Raw genomic sequence first — 26,718 nt, 5'->3', positions numbered from 1 at the left:
CTCAAAGGCCAAAAGTGCTTCATGGTAGAGCGCATCTTCTTCGGTGGTACCCAGAAAGCCCACCCTGTTGCCGCAGTGCGGCATTGACCGCCGCGAGACCTTGGTTGCGCTGGTATTGCTTTGGATGACACCATGCCCAGTCAGCGTCTTCCGAATTTCGTCGTTCACTCGCCTAGCACCGTGCCCCAGTGGAAATGGAACGCTTATGTCGAGGCGCCTCCGGCACCGCTCCTTGCGAGTGGCGTCGTTGCCGACGAGGCTATGAGCGTGCCGGAACTTGTTGAAACTTACCAGGCAGAGGTCGCAGCTCTTACGCAGGCGCATGAAGAGATCATGCGTGATAAAGCACACCTAGAAAAACTTCTGGAACCCTATATGTCTCCCGACTCTCGAGAAATGGTCGCGGAGCCCAGCGAGGAAATTCTCCTGCTGAAAAAGGGCTTCGACATACGCCTGCAGCAGTTCAACGAGAACTGCAAGAAAGCGTCAAAGCTGGAATGGATTATTCAACGCAAGTTGAGGCACGTCTCAGAAAAGGAGGACAAGGTGGTAGTGACTCATCCTTGTCAAGTGCAAGCTACCTGTCGAGCGCTGAAGAAAATAAAAGACCAAGGACGTCTTATCAAAATTCTTCAACACGAGCTCGACGAATGTCTTTACTTCAATGACTTATATGCTGAACAGCTTCGAAAAATGAGAAGCGAGTGTACCGTCGCACTTACAGAGGCCAGACCACAGCCTTCCTTCTACTCTGTTCGGACGCTTCATCAGAATTTTGATGCGTCATTCAAGCACGCATCCGAATGGGTTAAGGCAATTCGCGTGAACCCTCTGGACAATGTGCTTCCTCGACTTCATGAGCCTCCACCACCGGAGGGCCCCTTTGAGCCAGGGTTCAAACCTCCCAGAGATAAGCATCTGCAAAAACCGACCGAGATACGTGCGCGCGGTGCATCGGCAGCGAAACCCGAGACGGACGAGGCCGAAGGCACGATCCTGTCCCAACTGTTCAAAGCACTGGGTGGCATCACAGAAGCGGCAGCGGATATCAAGAAGACTGTAGCAGACGAAGTGCGTAAGGATCCAGCACGGCGGCGCTCTCCGGAGCCGAGCAGGGAACCAGCTGTAGACTTGCCGAAGCACGCATTAGGTCGATATGGAACAGATGATCGGGAGCGCGCAGCACTGGTGAAGTCTCCTCGTGAGCCGCAAAAATCTCCACGGTCGGGGGCCGTGTCTCCTCGGACACATGAACCGAGGCGAATGTTGTCCAGGGACGCATCGATCCTGTCAATGGAAGGCTTGATTAAGAAATCCCAGAGGACGGTCTCCAGTCCGCGCTTCGCCCTAAGATTGGGCACGAGAACCCTCCGATCACCCAATAGCATGGGCGGGGAGCAGCCTTTATCTTCGCTGACTCGTGCCATGTCCAGTGCTTTTCTGGGAGGGTGACGCGAAGGCCACTTCAGCGTCGACAGTTTGTCTCGCAAACCCTTCGTGGGTCCTTGTTCTGAAGGTTCTCCTACACCTGTTTGTCACCTCCCGTTCAACGTGGTTGTGCTTCTTCCTTCTGCTTGCACCTTTCTTCGCCACATCCATTGACACATGGCCCTTACGTGTCGTAATGTTTGAGAGCAACCGCCGCAGCTGCCGGCGTTCAAAGACAACGCATAAAAATCGTGGTCTAGTTTCGGAAGGACAGTGTGCTTCACCTGCAGCTCAGGTGATGCTTCGGGACAGCGGACGTGGCATTGTTTTTCTCGTTAATCGAGATCATACACAGGATCATGGCGACTTCGCGATATCCCATCAAAGGCATTCGTATAAAGGAAAACTGCTGTCTTTGGCAGGACTCTGCCTTCGGGAGCCTAAACGAGAGCGCTGCTGCGCGGACACAAGCAAATCGGTCAACACTCTGTATACCGTGTTCCTGCCACGCCTAGCTTCCCTGGTTCTTCGTCGCAACCTGGTTCCTTTGTTTCAGTGTGCACGAACCACATCGACGCGTAAAATGAATGCCTCTACAAAAGAAAACGCGCTTGAGGGTTTTAAAGAGCCTTTTCAACAAGAGCACAATCGGTGTGCCCTGTTCTGGATCATCCGCACGGCCGCCGTTCCAACCGACGTATCGCACCTTACAGGCGTTTCCGTAGCAGCATGCTAGCAATAGTCAGAAGTGTTGGAGCTTTTTCACACGCAGATTTATATCTACATTCACGGATGCCGAACTTCCCACCGGATTGCTTGGGTCCGTTCCGCTCTTCCGGGTTGCAGTTGCAGAAGGATACGGGTGTTTTACTAATGACTACGTCACGAGTGCTCAATTTTCAGAGACCAGGGCCGTTTCATGCAAAAGGGGGACCTCTCTATGGAAACGTTTAGGGCTTAGGAATGCCTGTTTTGGGGGGGGATCACTGTTCTCGACGAACAGCTTGGTCGCTTCTGCGTTCGTCTCGAGCTTCGCAGCTTGCTCGAGATGAATCTGCCCTGCCAGCTACACATGCATTCCTGGTCGACTGCCTGGCAAATTGGTCTAAGGCTGCGACAGTCAAAAGAGTTCACCTTCTCGGGAACCTTCTGACGGGGTATGAACTTGTTGTGGAACGGAAACAAGAAAGGATATGTGGAGAATTTCACGTAACCACACTTCGCGTAGAGGTAAAAAACCTATGGCAATAGCTGGCTATCAGGACGCCTCCCCCAGAAGCAAGCGGGCCGTGCGTTGGTTCAGGAAGATTGCAAGAAGTGCCATACGCATGTACAGCCCATTCTCCGCCTGGGCAAAATATGCGCAGTGATCTGTATCGTCGACATCGACTGCAATCTCTTCACGGCGAGGGAGAGGATGCATGACCTGAAAGAGTCAGTACCAACGCAGCACTCAAAAAAGAGAGATGCACCGGGAATCCTTGACCGTGAGGGGCTGTCTTTGCACCGCTTTGCAGTACATTCTAGGGCGTTGTAAACTCTAACCAAACACCGCTTTGTGATTGCTACTGTAGAGGTGACCGTGTTTCTGCATTGCGGGACGGTGTCGGCGGGAAGATCGAAACCCATTATACACGAGTTGGCTACTTTGGCCCTCAGCGCCTACTTTCAAATGTGGACGGGCATGCTTCTCAAGCAGTTCCCCCGTCAGTTGGAAGTCGCTGGGAGGGAACTGGTGTCCAGGGGTCGTCACCACGGGTTCTGCAAGCCTCTCGGATTGTAGACGGGTCATATACAAGACATCAGATGTCTGAATGGCCGCATGAAAGTCCGACGAGCAGATAAGCCGTTCTTCTGAAAGACCCTGGGATGCCGAATCACCAGAGAGCACAAGGAATCCATTCAGCCGTCGCCCCTGCTCTACTCAGGTTGGGCCTATGTTTTGGGTGGCGACAGAAAATCGCTCCGTGTTGTCAAAGTCCGGGAGGCATGTCCTAGCGTTCCGGACGAACGATACGGAGTTCACACGCGCAGAAGAGAAAACGTGATACACTGGACACGCCGAGGCTTTCGCCCGCAACAGAGAACACAATTCCTTGCTTAAGACGACTTCATAGACGCGCCGCTGTTTCTCATATCATCAACAGTACGGCACACAAGCAAGACCTCGGTAAGAATGGACTTCACTCTTGGCTTCCCTTACCTGAGCCTTGAAATTTTCCCGGACGCACGCCACGACACTTGGGGGCAAAGCGGAGGACTCCGTGCTGACGGTCGTCAGATGGCAGTCGAAACGCGAAAGAAGCAATGCCAGAGAATGCACAGTCCTGAAAAACGCAATGGATACGATTACGGCCACCCGTTTCTAAGTCGCCGATGGACGATGCATCACCAGTCGTAAACTGCAGCCGCCCCCCTCGTTTCTTTGGCCACTTTCTCAGGTATCTGCTCGTGTTTTCTTCTCTAGCTGTTGCCTGCCTTCGCCCCTCTGTTAGTGCCATACCTGCCGTTCTTAAGATCTCCAACAAATGCCACCCGCAGAGACGTTTCTGGTTGATGCCCGGCTTCCATCGCCTTTCTGTCGCCTGGTCCTCGAACGCAGCTGCTGTCTCCCTCAATCTTCTTAAGTTGCGCGTCCCACCAGAGAGGCCGAAGCTGCACGAGAGTCAGCAGATCGAGAAGGGCTTGCGTGGGGTGCTCTCCTGCTCCGTCGCCCGCACTGAGCAGAGCGCAAGGCGGCCGTCCCCGTCGCACACTTTTCAGTGCCTGGGCGGCGCGTTCCACGGAGCCCTGAAGGAGAAAAGAGAAAGCCAGGTGGATGCAAACATGTACAGCTGTGTCGAAGACCGTCTCTCTGAAGCGGCAGCGATTGCCTCTCGCGGCCACGCAAACCTACTTCATCTGGATAAAGGAAATTGACGAAAAACGTCTTACTCACCTGGCACCCATTTCAATGCGTTTCTGGGCAGAGTCCCGCAGAAAAAAAAGGCCGAGCTTCTGACACTGACCACCTCCAGTCCATCGTGCCAGGAAGACAGGTAACAGACAAAAACTGTGGAGAGAATCCGCTCGACGACCGGACTGTCCAGTAACGCCGCGGGAGAATCAATGGACTACCCACAGTTCCTCTATCGACTTCGCATGCCGCCAAAAAAACCTTCCGCGTACCTTCTCAGGATGTCGCAGGACGATGCAGTCGCTGTATGCCGCAAACATGCGAATGCTGTCTTCCAGAGATTCTCCCTTCTTCGTCGAGGAATTGGTCTATAGAGATACGAAAAAGACATGCTGCAACGGTTTCTTCCGTTCAGCTACTTCCCCGGTGTCTACTGCAACGGAAGATGTTGCGCAGGGGCGTGGGTTGCCATTGCTCCGAGCCGCTTCTCGCAGCTCCACCGCCACCGTGCCTGCATGTGGATCTCCCAGTCTCTACGTCTCTATGCCCTCCCTTCGCGCTGCTTGTCAGTCGCACCGCCAGAGAACGGAACCCTGCGCAGAATGGTTGCGATGCGCTCTCATCAAATGTCCCAAGAGCTGCGGACATGGTTACGCACATGATTGGATTAAGAGGGAACCACACAAAATACATCCGGGTTCACTTTGCGTGCCTCAGACGGGCTGTGTAACCCGATGTACCTGCATGTCGCCACAGCTGATAACCTGGCCCCCGAGCCTGAGGGTGGCTGCCTCGAAAGAGCATCGCGTCCGAGTGCTGGGCTCGAAGAAGACCGTCGCAATGATTTTCCCCTGCAGGCCGTGATAAAAGAGCATGGAAGGGGACAGAGAAAGACCATTCTCTTGAGTACTGGCTTGTTCGCGGGAAAGCAGACGGTCGATGAACAGTACCGCGGGACGCCGCGCTGCAGCTCACACCCGTGTCCAATTCCGTCAACAAGAGGAGACAAGCAACGCGTCACGAAGCAACACACGGAGACATACGGCAAATACTAGCGAGCCTGCCTTCATGAGGGTGACCGACCGTGCAAGAGGAAAGTAAGTGGATGCCCCGTCCACCTACACGCCGAAAAATGCGGAGCGCCGGAATGTGGATGTATGCTTGGTGTGCACGGCACCATCCGACAGACACAGCAGCTGATGGCAGTCGTACACGCTGCAGACAAACTCACCTGGAGAAGTTCGCACCATGTGCGGCCGCTGCATCTGTTCTGGACAGTTGTCTCGCGACAGGTGTCAGTACCCTCTGCAGAGTCACGCTCGCCACTCAGGAGTAGCCTGCGGAGCTGCGACGCCACGGTGACAAAGAGGACCACATCTGCAGGGGAGAGGGTGGACACTGAGAGGAGTTGCGCTCGGAAAAACTTCTCTTCGGCCCGTTGGATGAGGTCATGACGAAACGCCGCGGAAAGCTGAGGACAGGGGATAGACAGCACGGAGGGGGGTGTCCGTTGGAAGAGGCGGAGGCAGACAGCAGGACGCATGGAACACGATATGCCGGCACGAGAACACCATTGGGTTTCAGTGTGACTGAAGAGAACTGTGAAGTTGAGCATCAAACGAGGAAAGTTTGCATGGTGGAGAGAAGCTAGGGTAGCCTGAATCTCACTTACCCGCCGGCACACCGCAGGGAAGTCATCTTTATCTCCGCTGTCGGCCATATCTAACTTCCCAATCATTTTATGCATGTTTTGGAGCACTGCGTATATACTGCCGCACGACGGAGGTGTTGTCAGACTGCGATAGGATCTCCCAGGGGGTAGTTGACACAAGCCGCTTCTCAAAAAGCGAGTGCGGCGTTACATGCCAGGAAAGCCCTTAAGAGCACAGGGCGCCTTCAGCTGACGGTTCTGTCTCTTTGCAGGATAAAAAAGAGATGCAGGAGGCTCCGGCATCCGATGAAGCAGGGCCGAACTTAAAGGGCTTTAAAGCGTAAAACAATCATCATATGCCGTGCGCCGGGGCTGGGCGTTCGCTGCCGGACGAAGAGATCCGCTTGCATAACTTAAACTGTTCAGAAAAAGTCCCCACGCATCACGGCATTTGCGGGGGGGTTTGGGGGGGGGGGGAAAACGGAGCACGATCTGCAGCACTATGGATGCAGATGCAGAAGTCTCTTCTTCCACGGAACACGACATGGTGTAAAGCCATACCCACAATTTGCGAAACTTGACAGCACTGATTAGTTCTCCTTTGCGCATGGCCGTGTAAAGGTGGACAGCGCTACCTACCCCTTGACGCGGCTGAAATGTAATGCACGAGGCTATCGCAAGAGGGGAGTGCCGATTCAACGACAGACTCGAGGCAACCCTAAACAGAAGACAGGCTGTAATATGTAGGAGTGTTGGTTCAACAACGGAGTCAGAGAAAAGCCCGGACTATCGAAGCCCCCGTCGCACAACAGTGTGAGCTTGCTAGTGCACACTTCCCAGCTGTAGTCATTCAGGACGCAGTCCGGACAATCGCTGTTGGGATCAGGCTCGTGAGGATCCTTCAAATGCACAGAAACGCATACGAATGCTTGGAAGTGTATCGTTGGGTTGATACCGGTAGAATCTCTTTTAAGTGCGGTCTCCCGACAATTCGTGTGTCGTACCAGATGCCACGAACAGTTAGACTAGCTGCAATGGTTGCTCGCTTGCTGGGATGTGCGGCGCACCGCCTGCGCCCAGGGAGAGATGGGGTTGCCGTGGCAGGCGCGAAGTGTCCATAGCGGACGTTGCCAAAAATCATCGAGGGCCTATATGCAGCCAGTTTCTTACTGGCTGAAGGGTCGTCCGCACTTGCCGATCACATATCTGGTCCTGATGTTGTGCAACGGACTGTGCCGGCCGCCACAAACCGTGGTACTCTTCCGTTCAGTCTCCAACTTGATACCTGATTCCGTTTTTCCTATCCCCCTTCTGTAAGCTGTCACCATGAGTTACAGATGTGCCCGCGTTTGAGCGTTGTCTTTGTTGCTTTGTCTCGTCATCGCCCTTGCCATACCATCATTTCTGTGTCCAAAGAAGCCTCGAGGATCGTAAGCTCAGCTTTCCCGTGTGGATCTGCGCCAGCCTCAACAAACCAAAAGGTCTCAAAAACAATGACCTCAAGAACCATAGTCGCAGAGATGCGTTCTCCACATCTTTGCTACACCACGTTCTAAAAACTAGAGGGCAAAACTCGCTGTGGTAGCAGATGTGCAAGATGCTCTGAGCTTCGTGTCCCAGCGATAGCCGCCGCCGTCGACTGCGACCTTTTCCATGAGATGAGAAACAGTCCATAGAGACGTTAGGTGTCCGAACTTGGCGTTTAATTTTCTGTTAAAAGCATGAGAAAAGTGCGTTTGACTAAACGGAGTTCACAAGAGAGCCAATCTCCACAGGTTTCTCGCCTGGGAAACCTCCACGTCCCCCGTCGAGGATCCACAGGGCACTCTTACCGAAAGCCGAGGTAGTCTAGAGTACTCATAAAAGAACACAGAATCCTGTATTCTCAGAAAAGAGCCATTGTCCGTGTCACATGGCTACTAGTATCCGTTTAAGCATATCCGTGTAATTACGGACAGAGCTGAAATCTGGATGAAGGATTATGCGAGATGAAAATGTTGCTTCGAATAGTGTAGATCTGATGACGGGTGGTCTTGTCGACGGAAAAAAAGTGCGGTTGCACTCTTTGCGATGTCGTCAACATCTCGCCTGAGAGCCGTGAAGAAGAAAAGTGGGGTAGAATGCAAATCGTTGCCAACTAATAGCTATGCTGTTGATCGTAGGGGAGGCGGCAGCCGTTAAGGCACAGTCGCAAGAACAAAGTTCCGTCAACACTATCTTTCTTCTGGGGTCGGAGCGCAGTGAACTAGAACGATATTCGGATCTCGATTGTGCACTGGAAGTTCGAGTTTTCCAGGCTACGATGGAAACCTACTTCACCCGTTCTCTTCCTCAGACCACGTTTAAGCACGAATTTCTCAACAGTTCTCCAGAGCGAGCCTAGCATTAAAGACATTCAACAACCAGAAACCCACATCTACTGTTTCCCTCTTTGTTATGTGCCTGGGATACCTGATGCATGTGCTGCAGTTAGAAGTGTTGTCTACATTTAGCAGATGAAGGTGCTATAAATTAAATCGAGGTGCTGGGGAGCAGCATTGCCCGAAACAATCGTGGAAGCTCTCCTTTGAAGACAGACTGTGATGCTCTCTTCCAAATTGCCTTAGCTCGGGATTCGTTCAACTCTTGCGGCCCTGATACGTGCATCGCATTGAGACTGCCATCACTGCGAGCTATGCGACTGAGTTGCGACTAAAAACAGAGGATTCTTCAGAGGGACACGACTGCTTGCCACGGGAAAACACTGGTCCGCCATCACCGTGAAGTGAGTCGCAACCCAAAGGAAAACGTGCAGCCAAAAATTCCAGAATGAAAAACACGCTGCGACAGTTGGCTGGGAAAGATGCAGTTTGTTGTTAGTTCATGTGGCTGCACAACAAGGAAGAAAATTTCATGAAAGAGCGGAAAGGTTGTAGTACCATGCGAGAGGCTTGGTGCAGGACTCGGCCTGGCTGCACCGACTGTTCCCGTATCATGAAACCAATCCACTGGTCGTGTGCACGCCTAGCAATGCAAGAAGTTATCAGAGCACCTGGAAGTAAAGGGGGAATGCCTCTTGATTTCGTTTTGACGGGATAAGAGGGACGTTCTAGACAGGAACGGTCCGCAGTTTTGTGGGGTCTCGCCCCAGGGGAGGGAGGAGACCGTCGGGCGTCGCACAGGCATTGTTGTATTCCAGTGTCTAATAGAGCACTTTGCCATGGCAGCGGTTTTGCTTTCGCGAGGCTCTTTGAGGAGTGTCCTAAGCAGGTTATTTATCACGCCATACTCTCTCACTCTGAATTAGTTCTCTCAATCAGCTCCTTGCGCCTCGTGTGTGGCCCGTACTGCAGGAGACGCGGAAGGGATCGAACCTGCAAGGTTTTTGTGGAGGGCTCCTTGGACGAAAATTGTTTTATGAACGTAATATTCTTCCCCGTTTGAGTCGCAGAGGCTATCAAGAGATGTTAGGCAGAATAAATATGGAAGCAGTTGAAGGGACAGGAGAAGGAACGGCAGCCCGTGAGTGCCGTGCAAGTATCTGTACGTCGAATGCCCAGCAGACACAGCGTCCCCCACTGGCTGCGTCACTCTATGTTTTGAATTATATTTGAGCATCAGTTCCACGTGGAGACTTCCTGACACATCTAGTATCTGGATGCGGGAACTTGAGACTTCCTGGCTGCATCTCCGGCGACTGTTGCGATCTCGCAACTCCCTCGCCACGGGCTGGCTCAAAACGGGTACAAAGGACTCCCTGTTTTCGGCGTGCATGCAACGGTGCGTGGACGTAACGGGCGGCCGTGGCCGGGCACTCCTGGCGAAACTGCGGGTCTTTTTATGAACATTGGCCCCATACAATTGCAGATATTACCGCACTACTTTGGTGACGTGCGATAAGCCGCCACGTTGCTCGTTGCATTGTCACCTCTTTCCTTTCGTAGGACCACTGTTTGCTCTATATAATATACTTCGAACGGAGACCTGAGCTTTTGTTCGCGATGTACTGCCGGTTGCCACAGTGGGGAGGAGAGGGTCGACGGCGCTCGCTCCGGGCTCTGCTCTTTTTCTGCGCTCTGCTGGCTTTTTCCAGTGTGACCGCTCAACTAGTGTCGGCATCACACGCCAATGAACACTCTGTCTCGGCGACAGAGTCAGTCGTCACTGAAGCTGAAGGGGCAACGCACCAAGAAGAAGCGGCGGAAGAGCGCGCTGACTCGTGGGACGATGCCGTCGAAAACCCTGATGCTTTGGCGACTGCGTTGATGCAGCGGATACAAGAACTCTACCTTGAAGGTTTCAGGCTCATTGCCTCAGCAAAGGGTCATGCCGCTGCTTTCACAGACGAGCTACAAGCACATCTACATAAGTCTCGGCAGGGCGCTTCGTCCGAAAACCCACTACAGATCCGCAGCCTTGGTGGTATACAACTGTCGTGGCTCGAGGCAGACAAAACTCGCAGAGAAGCTCGAGTTGTGTTGAAGAAGCTGATGGCCCTGTTGGGGCAGCTTAAAGCGGTTGCGAAGAGCGTGGGAGTAGCACTTCAAACCACAGTGAATCATGCGGTCCGACAGGGGCAAAGCCTCTATGGAATTCTTTCGAAAACCTTGACGAAAGACGAAAAGCGAGGTGAAGCAGACCTGTCGATCCAGATGGAGCTAAGGAAGGGCTCTTTTTGAGCAGTTGGGGATGAACAGGCAAGCGGCGATGCAGAATGGGACTTAATGAGAATGCGTCGACCAGGTGCCTGTATGGTTGCCTCATGCTGCATCTTTCCAGTGAGGAGTGACGACTTTTAAAAGGAAAACTGATTCTAAGCTAGCCTTCTGATTGTATACGTAACAACTCCACATCCTTTAAAATTTTCAAATTTGATTAAAATAACAACACATAAGATTAAGCTGCATGACGGTCCAACGGTTTCCCTATTCGGAAATCTTACTTTAAAGTATGCATATAATCAGCTCTAGACATTCTCGACTCTATATGCGGCAACTGGAGATAGGGTCCATTATTCACGGCATCGGACCGCAAATACTCAAACGTAACCAGGTGGGTGCCGGCTTTTCGGCCTAGCATGTTGTAGGGTTTTTCCGTGCCTTCGCACAGAAATGGACATGGGATGGACACAGTTTCAGCCTTCACCCTTTTAGAAGCAGACACCTGCCAAGAGATGTCTCACCCTGCTACGCACTGAAGGCACATCAGCATAAGATCATCTTGATGCCTGCAATGCATTGCCGGACGTCCTGCTGCATACCTTATACTGGCGAGCTTAGCGGTACATGCTTCTTTCAGTGTACAAAGCCTCGCTGAGAGCAGATGCGAGCAAATGACAGAGGCTCTGACAACCACTCCATCGCCCCGGGGAATATAGAGGCAGTTTCAGAGAACTGTGCTGACTCATAACCAGGCACTTTTTCCAAGTTAGGAAAGGGGGCGGGCGTCAGACGTTGCTTAACAGCGTCGAAGTCGAAAGCTAAAAAAAATGGGTGCTTCTGAATATCCTCAAAATCTGGTCGCTGGTCCGGGCTTTTCATCCAGGAAGCCACGTCGAGCAATAGCTTTTTGCGTATCCCACTCCGTTCGCATACACGGAAAGTGCGAATTGTCTCTCCTAGCGCGAAGATATCAGCCTCTTTGGAATATGGAAGCCCTTTCGAGTGGAAGTTTCCATGTAGCTCGGAAGCAGTATACCTGTCTGAGCTTCTTCTTGGCGCAGGCTTGCCCTCAACAGAAACACAGTTCAGGTTTGCCAGGCTCACGTGACCGGCAGAACTCACATAGACGTTCCCCGCCTCAATGCAACGATGGATCAGGCCTGCTTCGCGTAATTCTTTGACGGCCAATAATGAAACCCACGAAGACAAATTGCCGCGGAATATATTGCTCAGTCTTCTCCATCGAGTAGTACCGAATGCTATATATATATATATATATATATATATGCATGTATGTTTCCATGAATGCATTTGTGCGTTGTCACCTGGGTAACCTCTGTTTTTCTACAAAAGACCGCAGGTTACGAAACGCCATTTCCTGCCTCAGGAACCGCTGCAAGAGAGGAAGACATAATTGGCGTACAATATCTGAAGCTGGTCGCCAGAATCTATCGCTATAGTTATCATTATAGCTGCTCGTGTAAAGAAAAAAACACACTGGCGCTGTCTGCGCTTTTCGACTTGCGTTGTATGACTAAACGACGCGGTTCCACGGAGCCAGCCTTCTCACCTTCAAGATAAGTTCCGGCGTGAAATCGTTTCAGCCTCATTTTAACAAGGTGCGCGAAAACTACCTGCCGCAAACAATTTTTTGAGCGAGAGCGTGGGCGTAAAAAATCCTGCAGAAGACCTTACTCTCCCTCTCACCTTGTCTGCCTCATATCGTTTTCTTGAGTATTCAACAAGGAACAACCATATTATGACAAACGGTCTCCCATCACTCCCAGAAAGGGGTTGTCTTATTCCGGAAAACACAAACTGTGACAGTGTTCTTTCTTCACAAGTTCCTAGCTCTTCTCTGAGCCTTCTCACTACGACACCCTTCTGTGCTTCTCACATGAAGGTGGTCTCAGCCGTAAACGGCAATGCACCAGCACAGACACAGTCTCCAAATGTGCACGTACACGCCTCCGATGGCATCTGAATAGAAGTGGACAGATACTGAAACAGTTGCCTGCCATCTGATATATAACTCAACTGGTTGCGACCTGAATTTCCCAGACCACGAAAACCCGCAGAATCGTGTACGCCTCTGCATGCCGCTTCACGAAACACCCAGCAGATCGGTGCGGTAACAACTCCGTACATACCTCCCATATCCATGTGTCTTTCTCACCGATACCGGCACATCCGTAGTCATACCGGCACTCTTCCACGAATTCCACCTTCCCTTGTCTCCTCTGCACGTTCTCACTCCTAGTCAACACCCTCCACTTAAGAAAAACAAATCCAGACGCACGGCCGCCGACGGTCCCACCGCCAGGGCGAGACAGAAATAGTGCAACAACAGCATGGCACAGTCATCCCTGCTGCACATTGTGGATTCCCCGCTGACGTGCGTTTTATGCCGTTCTCCTCAGCGCCACACTCTTTTCTCTGTGTGAGCAGATTCCAAAACTGCTGAGTGAATTTAGATGTCTTTCCCTCTCAAAATCACGCGTCTGCGCGGAAGAGGATGACCTCGCTGGAAGCTTCAAAATCGGAGAGAGGTGAACAACTTTCATCGCCGCGTTTGTCTTCACCTTTGCCGTAGGTCCCTCCCTTTTCTGGCTGAGGTGCGTGGCCGGGCAATCTGGTACACCTCGAACTGAGGAACACCGTCTTCTTCTCTTTCTCCTCTGGCGCCCGCGTCTCCTTCACGTCCCGGTCTGCAGACGGTGTCCTCTCACTCAGAGGCCCGCGTCCCTCTTCAGGAGACACCGACGAAGCCCCTTCGCCTGCCTGGGCTCCAGTTCTCCGATCTGGTTCACCTCGCTCGTCTTGCTGCGGCCTCGTCTCCCCAGAAAAGTTCCGACGGGCGCCGTTGGCTAGCATCGTCACCTCGCTCGGATCTCGCTTCGTTGCGGATGAAGCGCGGGGAGTCGAATTCTGCTGCGAAGGTGGGGAGTGACTGTCTCCATTCCTCAGCATCTGGTCGGCTGAGGACGAGGAATGGGCTGACGAAGAAAGCACCGGCACTGCGACGTCTTGCTCCGCCCGCTGCGCTTTCAGCAGCCGCCTACGAAGGAAGGAAACGCGCACATCCGATACAGAAAAAAGTGAGATAACTCCACAGCCACAAGTCGCGCGAACACAGAGGACCCGGCGACGTGCAACGGCGGGCTGCTTGTAGGGTCTCGACTCGAAGGCACTCCGATGCGTTTATCATAACAGATTTGCAGATCTTCCAACGTACATGAACAATACCTTACACACGCACATCTCGATCCTGCCGTATACAGCTACCTATTGACAGAGCCAGCCGTCCACACGGGCGTCGACGGTGACATGCCGTACATGCCGCCGGTGAGAACACACGTTAGGACGCATGCGCACACGGATTCTCAGGGCCCGGAACCCTGTGCAGTCGTGAGAGTCTCCGAAACGACGATTCGCGGCTGTACACCCGGGGGAGATACTCTCTTACCCGAAGTCCTCTGCCAGTGTGGCCAGATCTGTCCGCAGTCGAATGTTTTCCAAAAGCGTCTCCTCAACGACCTTCTGCATTTCGTCGAGGGAGAGAGACGAGTGTCCTGCTGTCCCCCCCACGGCCTCAGCGGCTGCGGCTGCTAGCTTCTTCCACCCGAAGGACGAGGCGGCAGGAAGAGGGCCTCTGGAGGAGAGAAAGCGAAGAACACGTGCAGAGCGACAGCGCGGAGGGTTTTCGAATCGCGAGACAAACGTCTGGGCAGCGAGCGAGAACATCGGCGTCGCCCGTTGTGGTCCGTGCAGAACGAGAAAAACCGAGACTGTCGGAAGAGAAAACGAGGAAGGGCTCTGCCAGCGAGAAGCGAAGCTCAAGATACACCAGAATCAAGAACCGCCGGTGTGTCGAAGGCGAGCAGACGAGAGGAGAAAGAGTGTTTCGAGGAAGCGCCGAAGGAAAGCGAGAGCCGCGAAAAAAAGAGAGACGACGGCGGGCTTTTCGGCAGCCGGAAGGCACAGACGACAACTTCTCGTTGCACAGTGATGTCCAAGAGTGGGCTCGACGCTTTCCGTCCGACGACAGCCTCGCGTGCCTGCGGGTTGTGTTGCGTTGCCAGAGATTCACTCTAAAGAGCAGAGATCGCCATTTCATCGGCGCAACGGACGCAGGGAGATCTGCAGTGAAGGTCATCCTCAGCTGTGCCACCAGTAAACATACCTGAAGGCTTCTTCGTTGAGAGCATATTTCTTCACCAGAAAGGCAATGATCTCCGCCTTTCTCGCAACATCGTTCTGAAACGAGGCACAAAGCGGGAACACCTGAAAAATGACGCCGACACCCTAGGCCCACCTTCGCGCGAAAGCCGTCTCGGACGCTTGCGATCTTCCGACGACCGCGTCAGGATTCTCGCCGTTGCCTGTGTATCTCCCCGCCGCGACGCCTGGCTTCCAGTCCCTCATCGGCTGGCGTTACTGCACGCCTTCCTCATGCACGAATCCTTGCCAGTTTCCACAACCACGTACACAGAACTGAGGCTACACAGATACAGATTTGTGGATCTCGCTCTCTGTGTATCTCTCCACCTATGCATCTATATACATATATAGATAGATAGATACCGACAGGTGTCGATAGGTATCGATAGATAGCGCAGGTGTTCTTCGACGACTTCCACACGCGCCCGGAAGCAGAGAGAAATACACTGAGGCTGAAAAGTCGACAACGCGTCTCCTGCAGCCTTTGGTCTACCTGAAGAAGCGTCTGGGCAACCGACAGTTGACTGAATTCTTCTTTGAGGCTTTCGTAGGCGTCGTGAAGTTCCCGCAAAGCAGCCTGAGACGCGTGGGCGGAAGCGGGAAACGCTTCTGCGCCGTCTCGATCTTTTTGGCCTTTCATGGCGTCAACGTGTGTCTCTTCTACACGCCCAACTCCTTCTTTCGCTGGGGCCCCAACAGGCCTGTCTCCGCCTGGCACATGTTCCAATCGCCGACAGGACTGCTGGGTGGTGCCTGCTTCCTTCGCCCCTGGCTCTTGCGCGCCGCCAGATTGCGGAGCGGCGGAATGCCGGCGAAGCGAGGAAGGCGGAGAACCCAGGCGATTTCGCGGAGCCGCCTCTGGGAAACCGTCGTCGCCGAGAGACTGTTGACGCTGCTGGAGCTCGAGCAGCTGCTGCTCCAAGGCCGCCGCCATCAACCGCTGACACTCCGCCTCCGCCTGAAGAGACGCGAGAGAACGCGCAGGAACCGATCCTCGGTCGGCAAAAAGAGAGAAGCGCGACGCAGGGGAACAAAAGGAGACCCGGAAAAAGAACGCGGGAAGGAGACAGACGCAGAGTGGATCAGAACAAGAGCGCAGAAGAGAGGCGGCAAGACCACGTAGCGAGGAATCGACGCGAATGACACGGCCAAGAGCGACGAGGGGAAGCCAAGTGGGGAACGGCGGTGGAGGCGAGAAGCGACAGCGCAAATTAGAGGGACTCTGTACGCCCCGAAGAACCCTATTTATGCTGCATCTCGCGAGGAAACATCCCCAGAAGAGACAGCGGAAAACCAAGAGACAAACGCCCAAATGGAGAGCCTGACCCCCCTCCCACCGCGTCTTCCGCTTCCTCCACGCAGACCCAAAGGCTGCGAGAAGGAGCAGAAGGGAGTTGAAGCGTCACTGGTTTCCCTGCCGTTGTTGATGGAAGATGGCATGCATCCCTGTTCGTCCGGATGCGGCTCGCCGCGTACCTTCTCTCGCTTCGTCTTTTCCTTGATACACAAAAGCTTGAGGTCCTGGATCTGCTGCTGCTGGCGGCGCCGCTCGCAGGTGTCTCGTGCCTTCACTGATTCCAGTTCGAACTGCAACATCGCAACTTTCCTCGACAGCGCTTCCGCGTGTCCCGCTTCGCCGCTCACTGCTGACTCCTCGGCCCCGAGAGAACTTGCCTGGTCTGCGACCTTCGCGGGCTGCGAGTCGACATTCGCCGGAGGCTCTCGCTCCGTGTTCTCTGCTCTCTCACCACCTCGTGCTCCACACGCCTGTCGGTCGCCCTGTCCTTCTCGCGCGTCGGGGAGCCGAGACGTAGGGGACTGTCGCCTGCTTTGTCTCTCGTCTTTGCCTGCATGCACGCCACCGTCGAAGCCGGCCCGATATCCCTCGCCTGCCGGAGTCGCTTGGACCGCGACGGACACGGTCGGCGCACGCGCACCCGCGTCGGGCGCTCTGCCTTTCCGCTGCGACTCGTCACCTTCCACTGAACAGCTGCTGATCGCCTCCCTCTTTTCGTCCTCGGGTCGGGCCTGACCGGCCTCGTCGGCAGCCGCTGCCTCCGCTGAAGAGAGAGACGTTGAAGGCAACTGCGTCAATCCCTCCAGCTTCGCGTCCCTATCAGCGAGGTCTTTCCGCAGACCTGCGATCTCTTCCTCAAGAGCCTGCCGATACCGGGGATACGAAAACACTCACTCGACACGACAAATGGTGACACGAACAGCACAGCCACATCTACCGATCTATGCACCTGTAGCGATCTTGATCCTGATTGAGAATGCAGTGAAACCCTAGAGAGGCAATGCCGCCGACAAACATAAAAATATGCACGTATATATATATATATATATGTATAGATGCATACATAAAAAGGGCACTGTCTCACCCGCTGTCGATCTTGCGCGAGACTGCACGTCTTTGCGAGGTCCTGGAGATGGCACTTTAGGTCGAAACTCTCGGCGGCGGCAGCCGCCAGCTCTTCGAGCTCGCGCTGATGCTGCGCAGACAGCTCGGCTTGTCGCTCCTCGGCGTGCATGCGCTCTCGCTCCCGTTCGCGTTCCTGGCGCTCTCTCGCCTGTTCCTGCTCCGCTCTCTCCTTCTCGTGCAAACTGCGCTCCTCCGCCTCCGTCTTAAGGGAAGTGAGTTGCAGAGTGAGCTGCAGCAGCTGCTTCCCCTGTCGGTCGTTTGTGTCTCGAAGGCGATCTAACTCGAACTGCTGAGTCTGGATCTTCTCGAGGAGACGCGCCGTCTCTCCGGGCGCCGACCCCACAGGAGAAGCGCCGGAGTCTCGCCCCGCGCAGCGACCGCAACGGCCACAGGCGCTGGGCTCCGACGGCGCCCGAGAAGCTGCTGAGCTGGCTGTCGGGCGCTGACGCGCGTTCGACTCTTCTTCGCTCTCTGCTTGACCCGCTTCGGCTCCGCCAGACTCGTCCCCCGCCGGAGACTCCGCAGCACGCAGAGAAGACTTCCCGCCCCTGGACGTCCTCCGCAACGAACCGCGCAGCGCCGCCATGGTATCAACCAGCGACCGGACGTTGCTGAGCAGCGCGTCGTCCTCGTAGAGCGCGACAGCCGTCGCCGCCGCAACCGCCCCGGCGTCCGCGCGCCATTCGCGCGCACAACGCTCGCGGCCCGACGCTGCGTTTCTTGCACTCGAAGTCTCCAAAGACCGGACGGCAGCCTCCGTTGCTGTGAGAGCGGCCGTGGCGGCCGCAGGAGCCGCCGCGGCGCAAAGCGCTTCCACGATCTCTTCTTGAAGCCGCCGTATCTCCTTGTCCACCTCTTTGCGCGGGATGCCGTCATCGTCTCCCTCAGGAGTGTCTCCGTCCATCGCGGAGACGTGCCGAGCCGCCACCGGCGACGTCCACGCTTCGCAAGACGGCGGAGACGCGGCCGAAGAGGACGGATTCGTGTCGGCGTTTGGAGGATAGGAAGGAAGACAACTCCTCTGGGCAAAGCCCTCGTGGTGCGCCTGCAGTGGCTGCCTGAACACACAACGCACACCACCAAGACAAGAAGACGAACCCGGGGATGTATAAACAGAAAAATAGACGTGAATATGCGTAGATATGCATATACATAAAGAAGCGGCCTACAGCAACGCGTCTTCAGAGTTCCTCTTCTCCGTTTTCTCAACCCACATTTCGGGAAGATCGTATCACGCTCTCGCCACGGATCCGGCGTGCCGCCCGGCCCGTACAGATCTCTTCCTTGCTGTCTCTGCATGCTTCTCTCCCGAGGGAGGCAGACGTCACAGCGGGAGAAGTAGCCAGCATGGAGAAGACACCTGGGCCTCGAGAAGACGGGGAAAGGAGACCCACGAGACAAGAATAGACACGAGCAGCGTGAAGGATAGACGCGAAACGAAAGGCCAGAGTCCAAGGGGGGTGCCGAGAAAAGAGAAAAGACGAGGACGCAGCCGAGGCAGCAGCGACCGTCTGGCGGCGAACTCACCTCCGCGCTTCGATTTCTGGCTTCAGTTCTTCTTCACTTGGTCCTTCTCGCTGCCGTTTGTACGGCGTTTTTCCTTCTTCTCTCCCTCGCCCGTGTTCTCCACCCCCTGCGTCGTCCGGAACCCCTTCCTCGTTCCTCTCCTCTCCCTCTTCCCTGCGACACCGGCGGCTCAATCCCCCCGTCTCTCTTCCCTCTTCCTCTCTCTTCTCTTCTCTTTCTTCTTTCCCTGCTCGTTGGCCTTCGCTGACGCGCACTCGTCCACCGTCGTTCTCGCCGGCGTTCGCTGACCCTCTTCTCTCTTCCCCCGGGGAAACAGGCGGGGCGAGGATTGTGGGTTCGCCCACAGTTACGAGCGCGGCGCGGGCGGCTGCGTGCGCGGCTGCCTCGGCAGCTGCCTTTCCGCTGGTGCCGATTTTTTTCCCGAAACGCCAGAGGAGACTCCCTGCCGAAGAGAGAAACTGCGAATCTGCGGCTTTCTCCTGGAGTTGGTCGCGAAACGGGAAGAAGGGGTGCGCGGCGAGAGGAGAGGCGCTGGAGGAAGAGAGAGAAGCAGAGGCAGAAGAAGAGAGAGAATTCGAGGGAGAAGAGAGAGAAGAAGAGAGATTGTACGACTCGGACTGCTTCTCTGAGAAGGGAAAGAGATACTGGAGATGGCGCGACGGCGGAGAGTGAGACGGAGAAGACTGGTCTGTCGGTGACGGAGGGACACGCGAAGCAGGAGACGCGACAGGAGACAGCGGTTGGCGAGGGGGAGACAGTGGAGGGGGAGGCGGGGCCGGCTGCTGCGTACCCGGAGCTGACACAGTGGGGGCAAGAGTGGGATGAGAAGACGAAGAAGACGAGGCAGCGGTCGAGTGACCTGACTCTGACTTTCTTTCAAGGGAAGAAAGAGGAGGGTCAGAGCGTCCTTCGAGTTCTGGCCCCGAAGGCGAAGGGGAGACTAACGAAGATTCGTGATCTTCAGCACACGAAGACGCCACGGAAGGCGAAGAAGGAGACGAGTAAGAGGACGAAGGCGTCGGCGACTCAGGAAGAGCTTCGTCATCGCCGCATAGCATCGCCATGGAAAGAGACCCGCGAAAAGCGTCCCGGGAACGAGGCGAGGAAGCCTCCGAGGCGACCGCCATGTCGTCCGACAACGCGGGCGGTTCCTGCTCGTCGTCTTCCATGAGGGAATCAGGGGCGGAGAGAACGGGACGGCGGGAGAGGATATATGGGTGAGAGACGGAGGCGGCGAAGATACAGCCGCTTCAAGCAAAAGAAAGGCCGAACCCACCAAGCCTTTGGGTGGAGGGAGGGTGGCAACGAGGCAAAGTAACAGAAACGTAGCGGAAACGAGTGTGGCGGCGAGGATCGGGATACGAGGCAGGCAGTCGCCGCTAGAACGAGGGAACGCGAGGAAAAGACAGAGGGTGAGAGGCACGGCGGAAGGAAAGAGAGAGGAAGAAAAAAGACAGAGAACGAGGCAGACGGGGAGAGAAGGGGAGAAACCCAACGAGATAGAGAGAAAGAAACAGAAAGAGTGGAAACCGACACACTCGGGAGAAGACGGCGAGAAGACACGGACAGTGGCGCATGGAAAAAAATGCTACGGGGGACTCGAAAGAAAGGCGTCGAGGGCAACCTCAAGAGAAGCGAAGAAGGGAGGAGGAAGGCATGATTTTCACGGGCATATCAGGACACAAAAAGAAGAGAAACGAAGAGGGGACGAGGCAGCGGTGTCCGCGCGGATCGGACGAGTGCGAAGCACGATGAGGACGCAGTCTCTTTTCTCCTTGCAACCTCTTTTATCTTCCGGGGTAATACTGCGAGGTTCCTCTTCCAGACGATGGAGGAAACTCGAAAGAATCAAAGTTGACACAGCACGCGCAATCCCTGCACTGGATTGGCCCGGAGGCCGACAAGACGAATACACGGCGCTGTATCCAGGCCACGACTCTCTCAGTGTGTTTTTCGCCTTTTTTCCACTTCTTCGCCGCTCCGTTCCCTCGTCCTACCATCACGCTTTGTTTTCTACTCTTTCTTTGTTGTCGTTTCTGGGAAGAAAACCAAGGCAGTTTCGACGCCACAGAGATATCGCCTTTTCTATCCGCGCTGGGTCTGCTTACAGGCTCCGGCGAGACAAAACGACTTCCAACCTCTCGCGTATACGCCATACCATTTCTGGCGCGTCTAAATAGGCAGGGCTATCCGTCGTGCAATAAGCTGGCCAAGCACAGATGCGCACGTTTAAAACTAGATGTAATGTGCGGTGCCTTGCCTAGACACTCCTGCTTGCACGTGAGCCTCCGGAAAAACTGTTCTGAAAACGGTATGGAACGTGGTCGGGGTGCTCTGTGCGCCGCGAAGAAGCGAAGACTCGACTGACGAGGCTCACTGCTGAGCGAGGACACAAGTTCGCGAAGTTTCATAGGAACGCGGCGCGATCCTGATTGGGATCAATCTTCGTCTGTGTAATTCGCTCGAATGAGAAACCTCATGCAATTTCTATGCATTGGAAGTGAAAAATGAGAGGTTGGAGCGCCGAACCTCTGGAGGTTGGCGGGAGGAGCCGCGAGACTGGTGCATCACGGACGGCCTCTCTGCACACGTGCTCTTGTGTCTCGCACAGAGTGGCCGAGACGAAGCAGTAAAAGGCGAGGTTACGGAGTTTCGTGGAAAGCAAAAAGGAACGTCTAGGAAGGTTTCTGGGAACAGCGAAAGAGCTTCGCAGGAAAGACTGAAGAAGTGCGGAAAAGGGGGGTGATGAGAAGATGCCGCTGCCGCAAAGGCGGAGAGAGCCCGCGGACCGGCTCTGGCTCAAACGATGGCGTCGACGTCGCTTGTTTTTCGCGTGGAAGGCTAATCAACTGCTAAGCTGCTAAGCTGCGACTGGTGAGCGTGCGCTGCCTGTCCACTTGGCATTCCTCGACGATTCCGCTCCAGTTACCCGCATTTTGTCCGCTTTTTGCTTCCCGTTCGCAAAGAGACCGGGGCGCCGCGACGCAAAGGACACACTTTTTGCCTTTTTTGACACTGCAGGCGAAGGCCGACCCGAACCGCACACAGCCACACGCTGCCATTCAAGATGGCCGTCCGGGCTTTGGTCCACGTTCCGCTTCTTTTTCTCGGCTCTCTCTGCGGAGTCGCTTTCGGAGCAACGACTCAGGATGCAGTAAAGGTGGAGATTCTCTATGAATCGGTAAGTGGCGGAGGACCGCGACGAAAAAACGTGAGCACCTTGTTTACAGTGGGAAAACGGGCTGCGTCAACTGTGGCTCCACTTGTGGTGTATGTACACTGCAAGTTCCGCTTTCGTGAGTACCACGCTTTCGTTTATTGCTTTCGAAACCACGGGAAAACGGTGAACACGTCTGCCACTCGAAGCCGCGTCCAAAGCCGATGCCTGCCCGAGGACATAACCTTCTCGTTCGAATCCGAACATCTTCACCTCCAATCTCGACCAGCTTCCCGCATTCCTCCAGATTCAAGACCAGATATGCACCTACCCAAATGTTTCTCAACGTAAATACACATCGATATAGAAGGTCCTTAGTGGGTGCTTCGACTTCCATTCGTATACAGTCCTCGAAGAGCCATATACACATACCTTTGTAGAATCCCGTAAATACATTCTACTTATGCATCCATATATATATATATATATATTCATGTATAATGCAAGAAAGTTGAGAGAAGCATCGTCATATTCGCGTCTTCGTGACTGTCTCTTGGTATAAGTGCCGCAACGTTCCTGCTGTTCCGAGGATCGACACATGCAGTTTGGAGGCTGGGGATCTGGTTCTCTGGCTTCACTGCGAAGCGACGTTGCCTGCCACCGCGTCTAATCGCTTCTGCACTCGAGGCGCTTTCTGCCTTTCTTCCCTGTGTGTGTGCTCTCCCTTCTCTCCGACAGAAATGTCCCTTCTGTTTCTCATGGCTGAAGGAGGAACTGCACCCCGTTGTTGAACAGCTCGGCGCGGACGTTCTCCAAAAAGCGAACATCGTCTTCGATCCTCTGCCTTTTGGAAACGCCAAGGAAATCTCTGACGGCAAAGGAGGCTTCACCTTCGAGTGTCAGGTAATCAACGCACACAGGAACCTTACATGGTTTTCTTTCTCTGTCGTTATTCACCTGCATGTCCATCTATATGCATATTGTCCCTCCATTCTTCCATAGATCGACGCATGTACGTCCTACCTTCATACGTGTGCATAGGCTTATTCGGCCACGATGACGCGCATACAAGCACACGGATATTTGTGTATCTGTATCTATGTACCTATGCACATGCATATGTGGCGTTATAGGGCAGGGTGGCTGTAGGTGAATGCCAACTTGCTTGGCTTGCCTGCGTTGATCCATCCATTTTTGTCTTTGGTTATCTATGAATGCAACATCTACAACGTTGACACGGTCCCGTTCTTAAGGACGCCGGATGTCGTGGACGCAGGGGTGTTTCGCTGCATTCTGCTTGTCTGAATTTTGCCTTTTTTGCGGGGTATCTGCGAAGCCGCTACTCTCTCTGTTTGGGCAAGACTTTCATTATTAACGGCCTCTGTCGAGGCACATTTTTGGGTGTTCTCCAGCGACGTCCACACGGCCTGCTTTCTGTTCTTCATCGCCGCTTCTGTAACGGGGTGAACAGTCCTTCCACGTGCGTTCCATGTCTTCTGTTTGCGTCTTCAGCATGGGCCAACGGAGTGTTACTTGAACAAAGTCGAGGTACGCGCATACCGTACGCAGAGGACGTTCAAGCTTCTCGTCATGCTTGTGTATACGAATGCATGCATATATTATGGACAAAGAGATAGGTGTACCACTCGTGTGATGTCTGCATGCCATGCTGTGCCACATGGCATCTGCGTAGGCATACAGCACTGCGGAGAGTTCTCCCACATTCGGGCGCCGGCCCTGCTTCTTCATTGACAACGCTTAGATGAACGCACATGCACGTGAACACGTCGCTAGCCCTCCACCAACATATTCGCAAACACTATATATATACATATATACATGTGTGTATGCATGCGTTCCAGAGTTGAGACACTGGAGCTGTGGTTGCGCCGTTCATAGGTGCAGACGCAGCACGCCTGTGACGTCTGATGTTTCGGGAACTGCATGCGGGTGCCTTCAGGCGTGCGGGCTGAGTATCATTGGCCGGGAGAACATCAAGCAGTGAGAGAGAGACACAAAAGAGGAGAAAGGAGGGCGCGCGCGTGAACCGGACAACAGGACGGGAAATGAGAGAGGCAGAGGCGCACAGCGAGGCGAAGAAGACCAGAGCTGAGGCCGACAGTCGCAGGCGGGGGGTGGGGGGGGGGGGGGCGCAGACGGGACGGGCGACACAGAGAGACACTTAGGGAAAGAGGCAAAGTGAAATGGACGTACACGCGATCTCGAGACAACAACAGCAAAGCGAGCTTGGAGACAGGGGAAGGCGTGACTAACATGAAAAGAGGGAGAGGCTCCACAGACGAAACAGCGCATCGCATGTCCTTTGCATGCGTACGCCTCCACGCCGCCCGGGGAGATCTGTGCGTCTAGGAGGAACTGTAGAGCCGTCTGTCGATCCACCGTTTTTCGTGTTTCTTCCGTGCTAATCTCTCCTCGTGCCTGCGCGTCCACGTCTTCTCCATTCTTTTCTTTCTTTCGCGTTCTGTTGTTTTCCGAAAGGTGGTCAGACTGGCTTCTTTGTGTCGAAAAGTCTACGGCGTTCCCGCCCGACCAGCCCGCTGTCTCTTCGGCCTCGGCCCTCTCGACCGCGGAGCCGCCGCTGCTTCTCGGGCAGCGACTCGTTCAGCAGACTCGCTTTGCCCTCCCTTCGGTTTCCTCCCCCGCCCGTTCGCCTTCCGCCGCGGCTGCCTGGTTCGCTGGATTGTCTCCGCTGAGGCAAGAACAGATCAGGCAGGCGCTTGGCAGCGTGCGTTCCTCTGCGGAAGTTCCGCGAGCTCCTGACGCCGGCTCCGTGAATCTGGACGAGACGCCTGGCGAGAAGGGAGACAAGGCAGAGGGCGAGGAAGGCGCGCGGGAGGAAGATGAGAAGACAGCTGCGCTTCGGGAGGACAACAAGTACGAATGGGTGCTCTGTCCGGTGCCTACGCGCACCGCGTTTTCAGACCTCCTCAAGATTATTGTCTGCTCGGAGACTCCCACGGTGAGGACAGCAAAGCTTCGCAGATCTCGAGGAGAGACTCGGTGGCCGTCCGGCGCTCGCCGTCGCTCTTCGGACCCCGCCGTGTGGCACAGCTTCTGGCTTCGCGGGCATGTTCTCTCCGTTTGGTCTTTTCTCGGCCCCTGTCGCGGGTTTGCCTTCTGCTGCTCGTGTCTGTGGAGGTGTGCAGGGTGAGTGCTGCGCCGCTCGAGGCCGTCGCCACCCATGTGTGCCGCTGTCACCCCCCCTCTCTCTCCCCCCGCCCCCCCCGCTGTGCCTTTGTCTCTCAGGGCGACAAGCTTGTGCATGCAGCCGCTGCGCGGACAGGCAAACACGACTACGTCCCGTGGATCCGCATCAACGGCGAGCATTCGGTAAGCTACGCAGAGACCCGGCGAGAAAAACGAGCCGGTGGTGTGTCGCTGTGTCATCCCTTACGAGTCGAGGTTTCGTATCTGAGAGCCGGCCTTACACGATCGTCGATGTGCGTACAATTCATGGAACCAGATGGCGCCTGGAAGACAGAATCGGCTAGCGGAAAAGGGCGCATGCACCCGCACCACCTCAGATTCGGCATCCCGAACACGTTGCATCTCCCCCGTGGCTCGCGTGTTTGCCCAGGTGGCGGCAGAGAACTCTCTGCGGTGCGGACTCTGCCGCGCAGTTGACCTCGCGAAGGCCCCGGTCGAGATGCAGGACTGGTGCAAGCAACACGAGACCGAGTGCATGTGGCAACAGGGCGGCAGCCTGGAAGGGCGATGCTATCCAGAGGAGAACCCGATCCGCGATGAGCAGGCTCGCTCTTTGACGGGTGGTGGCAACGATGCGAGGCTGCGGGCGAGGAGACAGCAGGAGGCCTAGAGGGAACACACATGTAGCCTACGAGGTAGATAGCCTAAGAGGTAGATAGCCTAAGAGATAGATAGCCTAAGAGGTAGATAGCCTCCGAGGTAGATAGCCTAAGAGCTAGATAGCCTAAGAGGTAGATAGCCTCCGAGGTTGACAGCGTAAGGGGTGAAGAGCCCACCTAGAGGTAAAAGCGACACGGCTTGTGGGAAGAAGGCGAGACGAAAAACGTGACGAGGAGTATGAAACGAGCGAGTGGAGAGTCGATCGCAGGATGGAGATTGCGGGAGATTCTGAGGCTCGAGACGTCGCGCCCGTTTACACAGAAAACGGCGGGTTGGGCTCAGAGAGGGAATCAGCTGGAGCGAGGTTTCACTTGACGGACGGGAGGATACCGAAGGAAGCAAAAGCGCGACGTACGGCCAGCCAGCCATGTGCGCAGGTCTGAATCGTTGTTAGGGAGGCAGGGCGACCCCGAACTGCAGGGGATCGAGTGCGAGGAGACTGTGGGCGAGCCGAAAACCCGAGGAACAGAGAGGGCTCGCTGGGTGCCTATGGAAAGCTTCCAAGGGACATTATTTGCTGTGTTGATGTGTGAAACAAGGGGACCTGCCGTTCGTTTGTTTCTGCGCTTTCTCATGGTTTGTCTAATCCGAAGCCGAGGAACGCGTGTAGGGGAGGCGTGTGATGCTGACTTGCTCCAGGCGAGTCGTCGGCATTCCCCCCGTGTTTGTATCCTAATCGATAAGGATTCGGGCGGTAACCCAGCTTCGCGCAAGAGAACGCCAAGTTAAGACGAGCGAATTGTGAACTGGCGAACTCGAGAACATCCAGAGGCGTCGCTCCCTCTGCAAATCGCAGGGGCCGCGTCCCGTCCTTTTTTTCTATCTCCTCTGTGCGCCGCCTCTCACCGCGCGCTCTCCACGGGGCTGGCCGCAGCAGCTGCTGCGGCC

General features: G+C 54.9%; 5 protein-coding genes across 5 annotated transcripts; 3 read left to right on the top strand and 2 right to left on the bottom strand.

The window, feature by feature from the left end:
- Nucleotides 1–132: 132 nt before the first annotated feature.
- On the top strand, nucleotides 133–2,010 carry NCLIV_043150 (conserved hypothetical protein; the record flags this gene model as incomplete). Its single annotated transcript, XM_003881231.1, has 2 exons — nucleotides 133–1,075; nucleotides 1,985–2,010. 2 exons carry the CDS (start codon nucleotides 133–135, stop codon nucleotides 2,008–2,010), a joined length of 969 nt encoding a protein of 322 aa, XP_003881280.1.
- A 676-nt stretch (nucleotides 2,011–2,686) lies between these two features.
- On the bottom strand, nucleotides 2,687–6,062 carry NCLIV_043140 (putative aspartate carbamoyltransferase; the record flags this gene model as incomplete). Its single annotated transcript, XM_003881230.1, has 7 exons — nucleotides 2,687–2,854; nucleotides 3,632–3,755; nucleotides 3,932–4,218; nucleotides 4,597–4,692; nucleotides 5,065–5,175; nucleotides 5,556–5,795; nucleotides 5,997–6,062. The coding sequence occupies 7 exons, from the start codon at nucleotides 6,060–6,062 to the stop codon at nucleotides 2,687–2,689; spliced, it is 1,092 nt and encodes a 363-aa protein (XP_003881279.1).
- Nucleotides 6,063–9,955: 3,893 nt separating this feature from the next.
- Nucleotides 9,956–10,633, top strand: NCLIV_043130 (conserved hypothetical protein; the record flags this gene model as incomplete). The annotated part of the gene is made up of 1 exon (XM_003881229.1): nucleotides 9,956–10,633. The coding sequence occupies one exon, from the start codon at nucleotides 9,956–9,958 to the stop codon at nucleotides 10,631–10,633; it is 678 nt and encodes a 225-aa protein (XP_003881278.1).
- Nucleotides 10,634–13,108: 2,475 nt separating this feature from the next.
- Nucleotides 13,109–19,954, bottom strand: NCLIV_043120 (conserved hypothetical protein; the record flags this gene model as incomplete). Its single annotated transcript, XM_003881228.1, has 7 exons — nucleotides 13,109–13,673; nucleotides 14,082–14,267; nucleotides 14,799–14,872; nucleotides 15,330–15,794; nucleotides 16,313–16,996; nucleotides 17,218–18,316; nucleotides 18,786–19,954. 7 exons carry the CDS (start codon nucleotides 19,952–19,954, stop codon nucleotides 13,109–13,111), a joined length of 4,242 nt encoding a protein of 1,413 aa, XP_003881277.1.
- Nucleotides 19,955–21,852: 1,898 nt separating this feature from the next.
- NCLIV_043110 (putative interferon gamma-inducible protein 30) lies at nucleotides 21,853–25,780 on the top strand (the record flags this gene model as incomplete). Its single annotated transcript, XM_003881227.1, has 7 exons — nucleotides 21,853–21,966; nucleotides 22,681–22,845; nucleotides 23,455–23,490; nucleotides 23,903–23,943; nucleotides 24,442–24,922; nucleotides 25,210–25,293; nucleotides 25,541–25,780. 7 exons carry the CDS (start codon nucleotides 21,853–21,855, stop codon nucleotides 25,778–25,780), a joined length of 1,161 nt encoding a protein of 386 aa, XP_003881276.1.
- Between the last annotated feature and the right edge of the window lie 938 nt (nucleotides 25,781–26,718).

This window comes from Neospora caninum, chromosome IX, assembly GCF_000208865.1.
Source record: "Neospora caninum Liverpool complete genome, chromosome IX".
In the NCBI taxonomy this organism is placed as follows: domain Eukaryota; phylum Apicomplexa; class Conoidasida; order Eucoccidiorida; family Sarcocystidae; genus Neospora; species Neospora caninum.
This window is presented reverse-complemented; position numbering and strand designations above follow the sequence as displayed.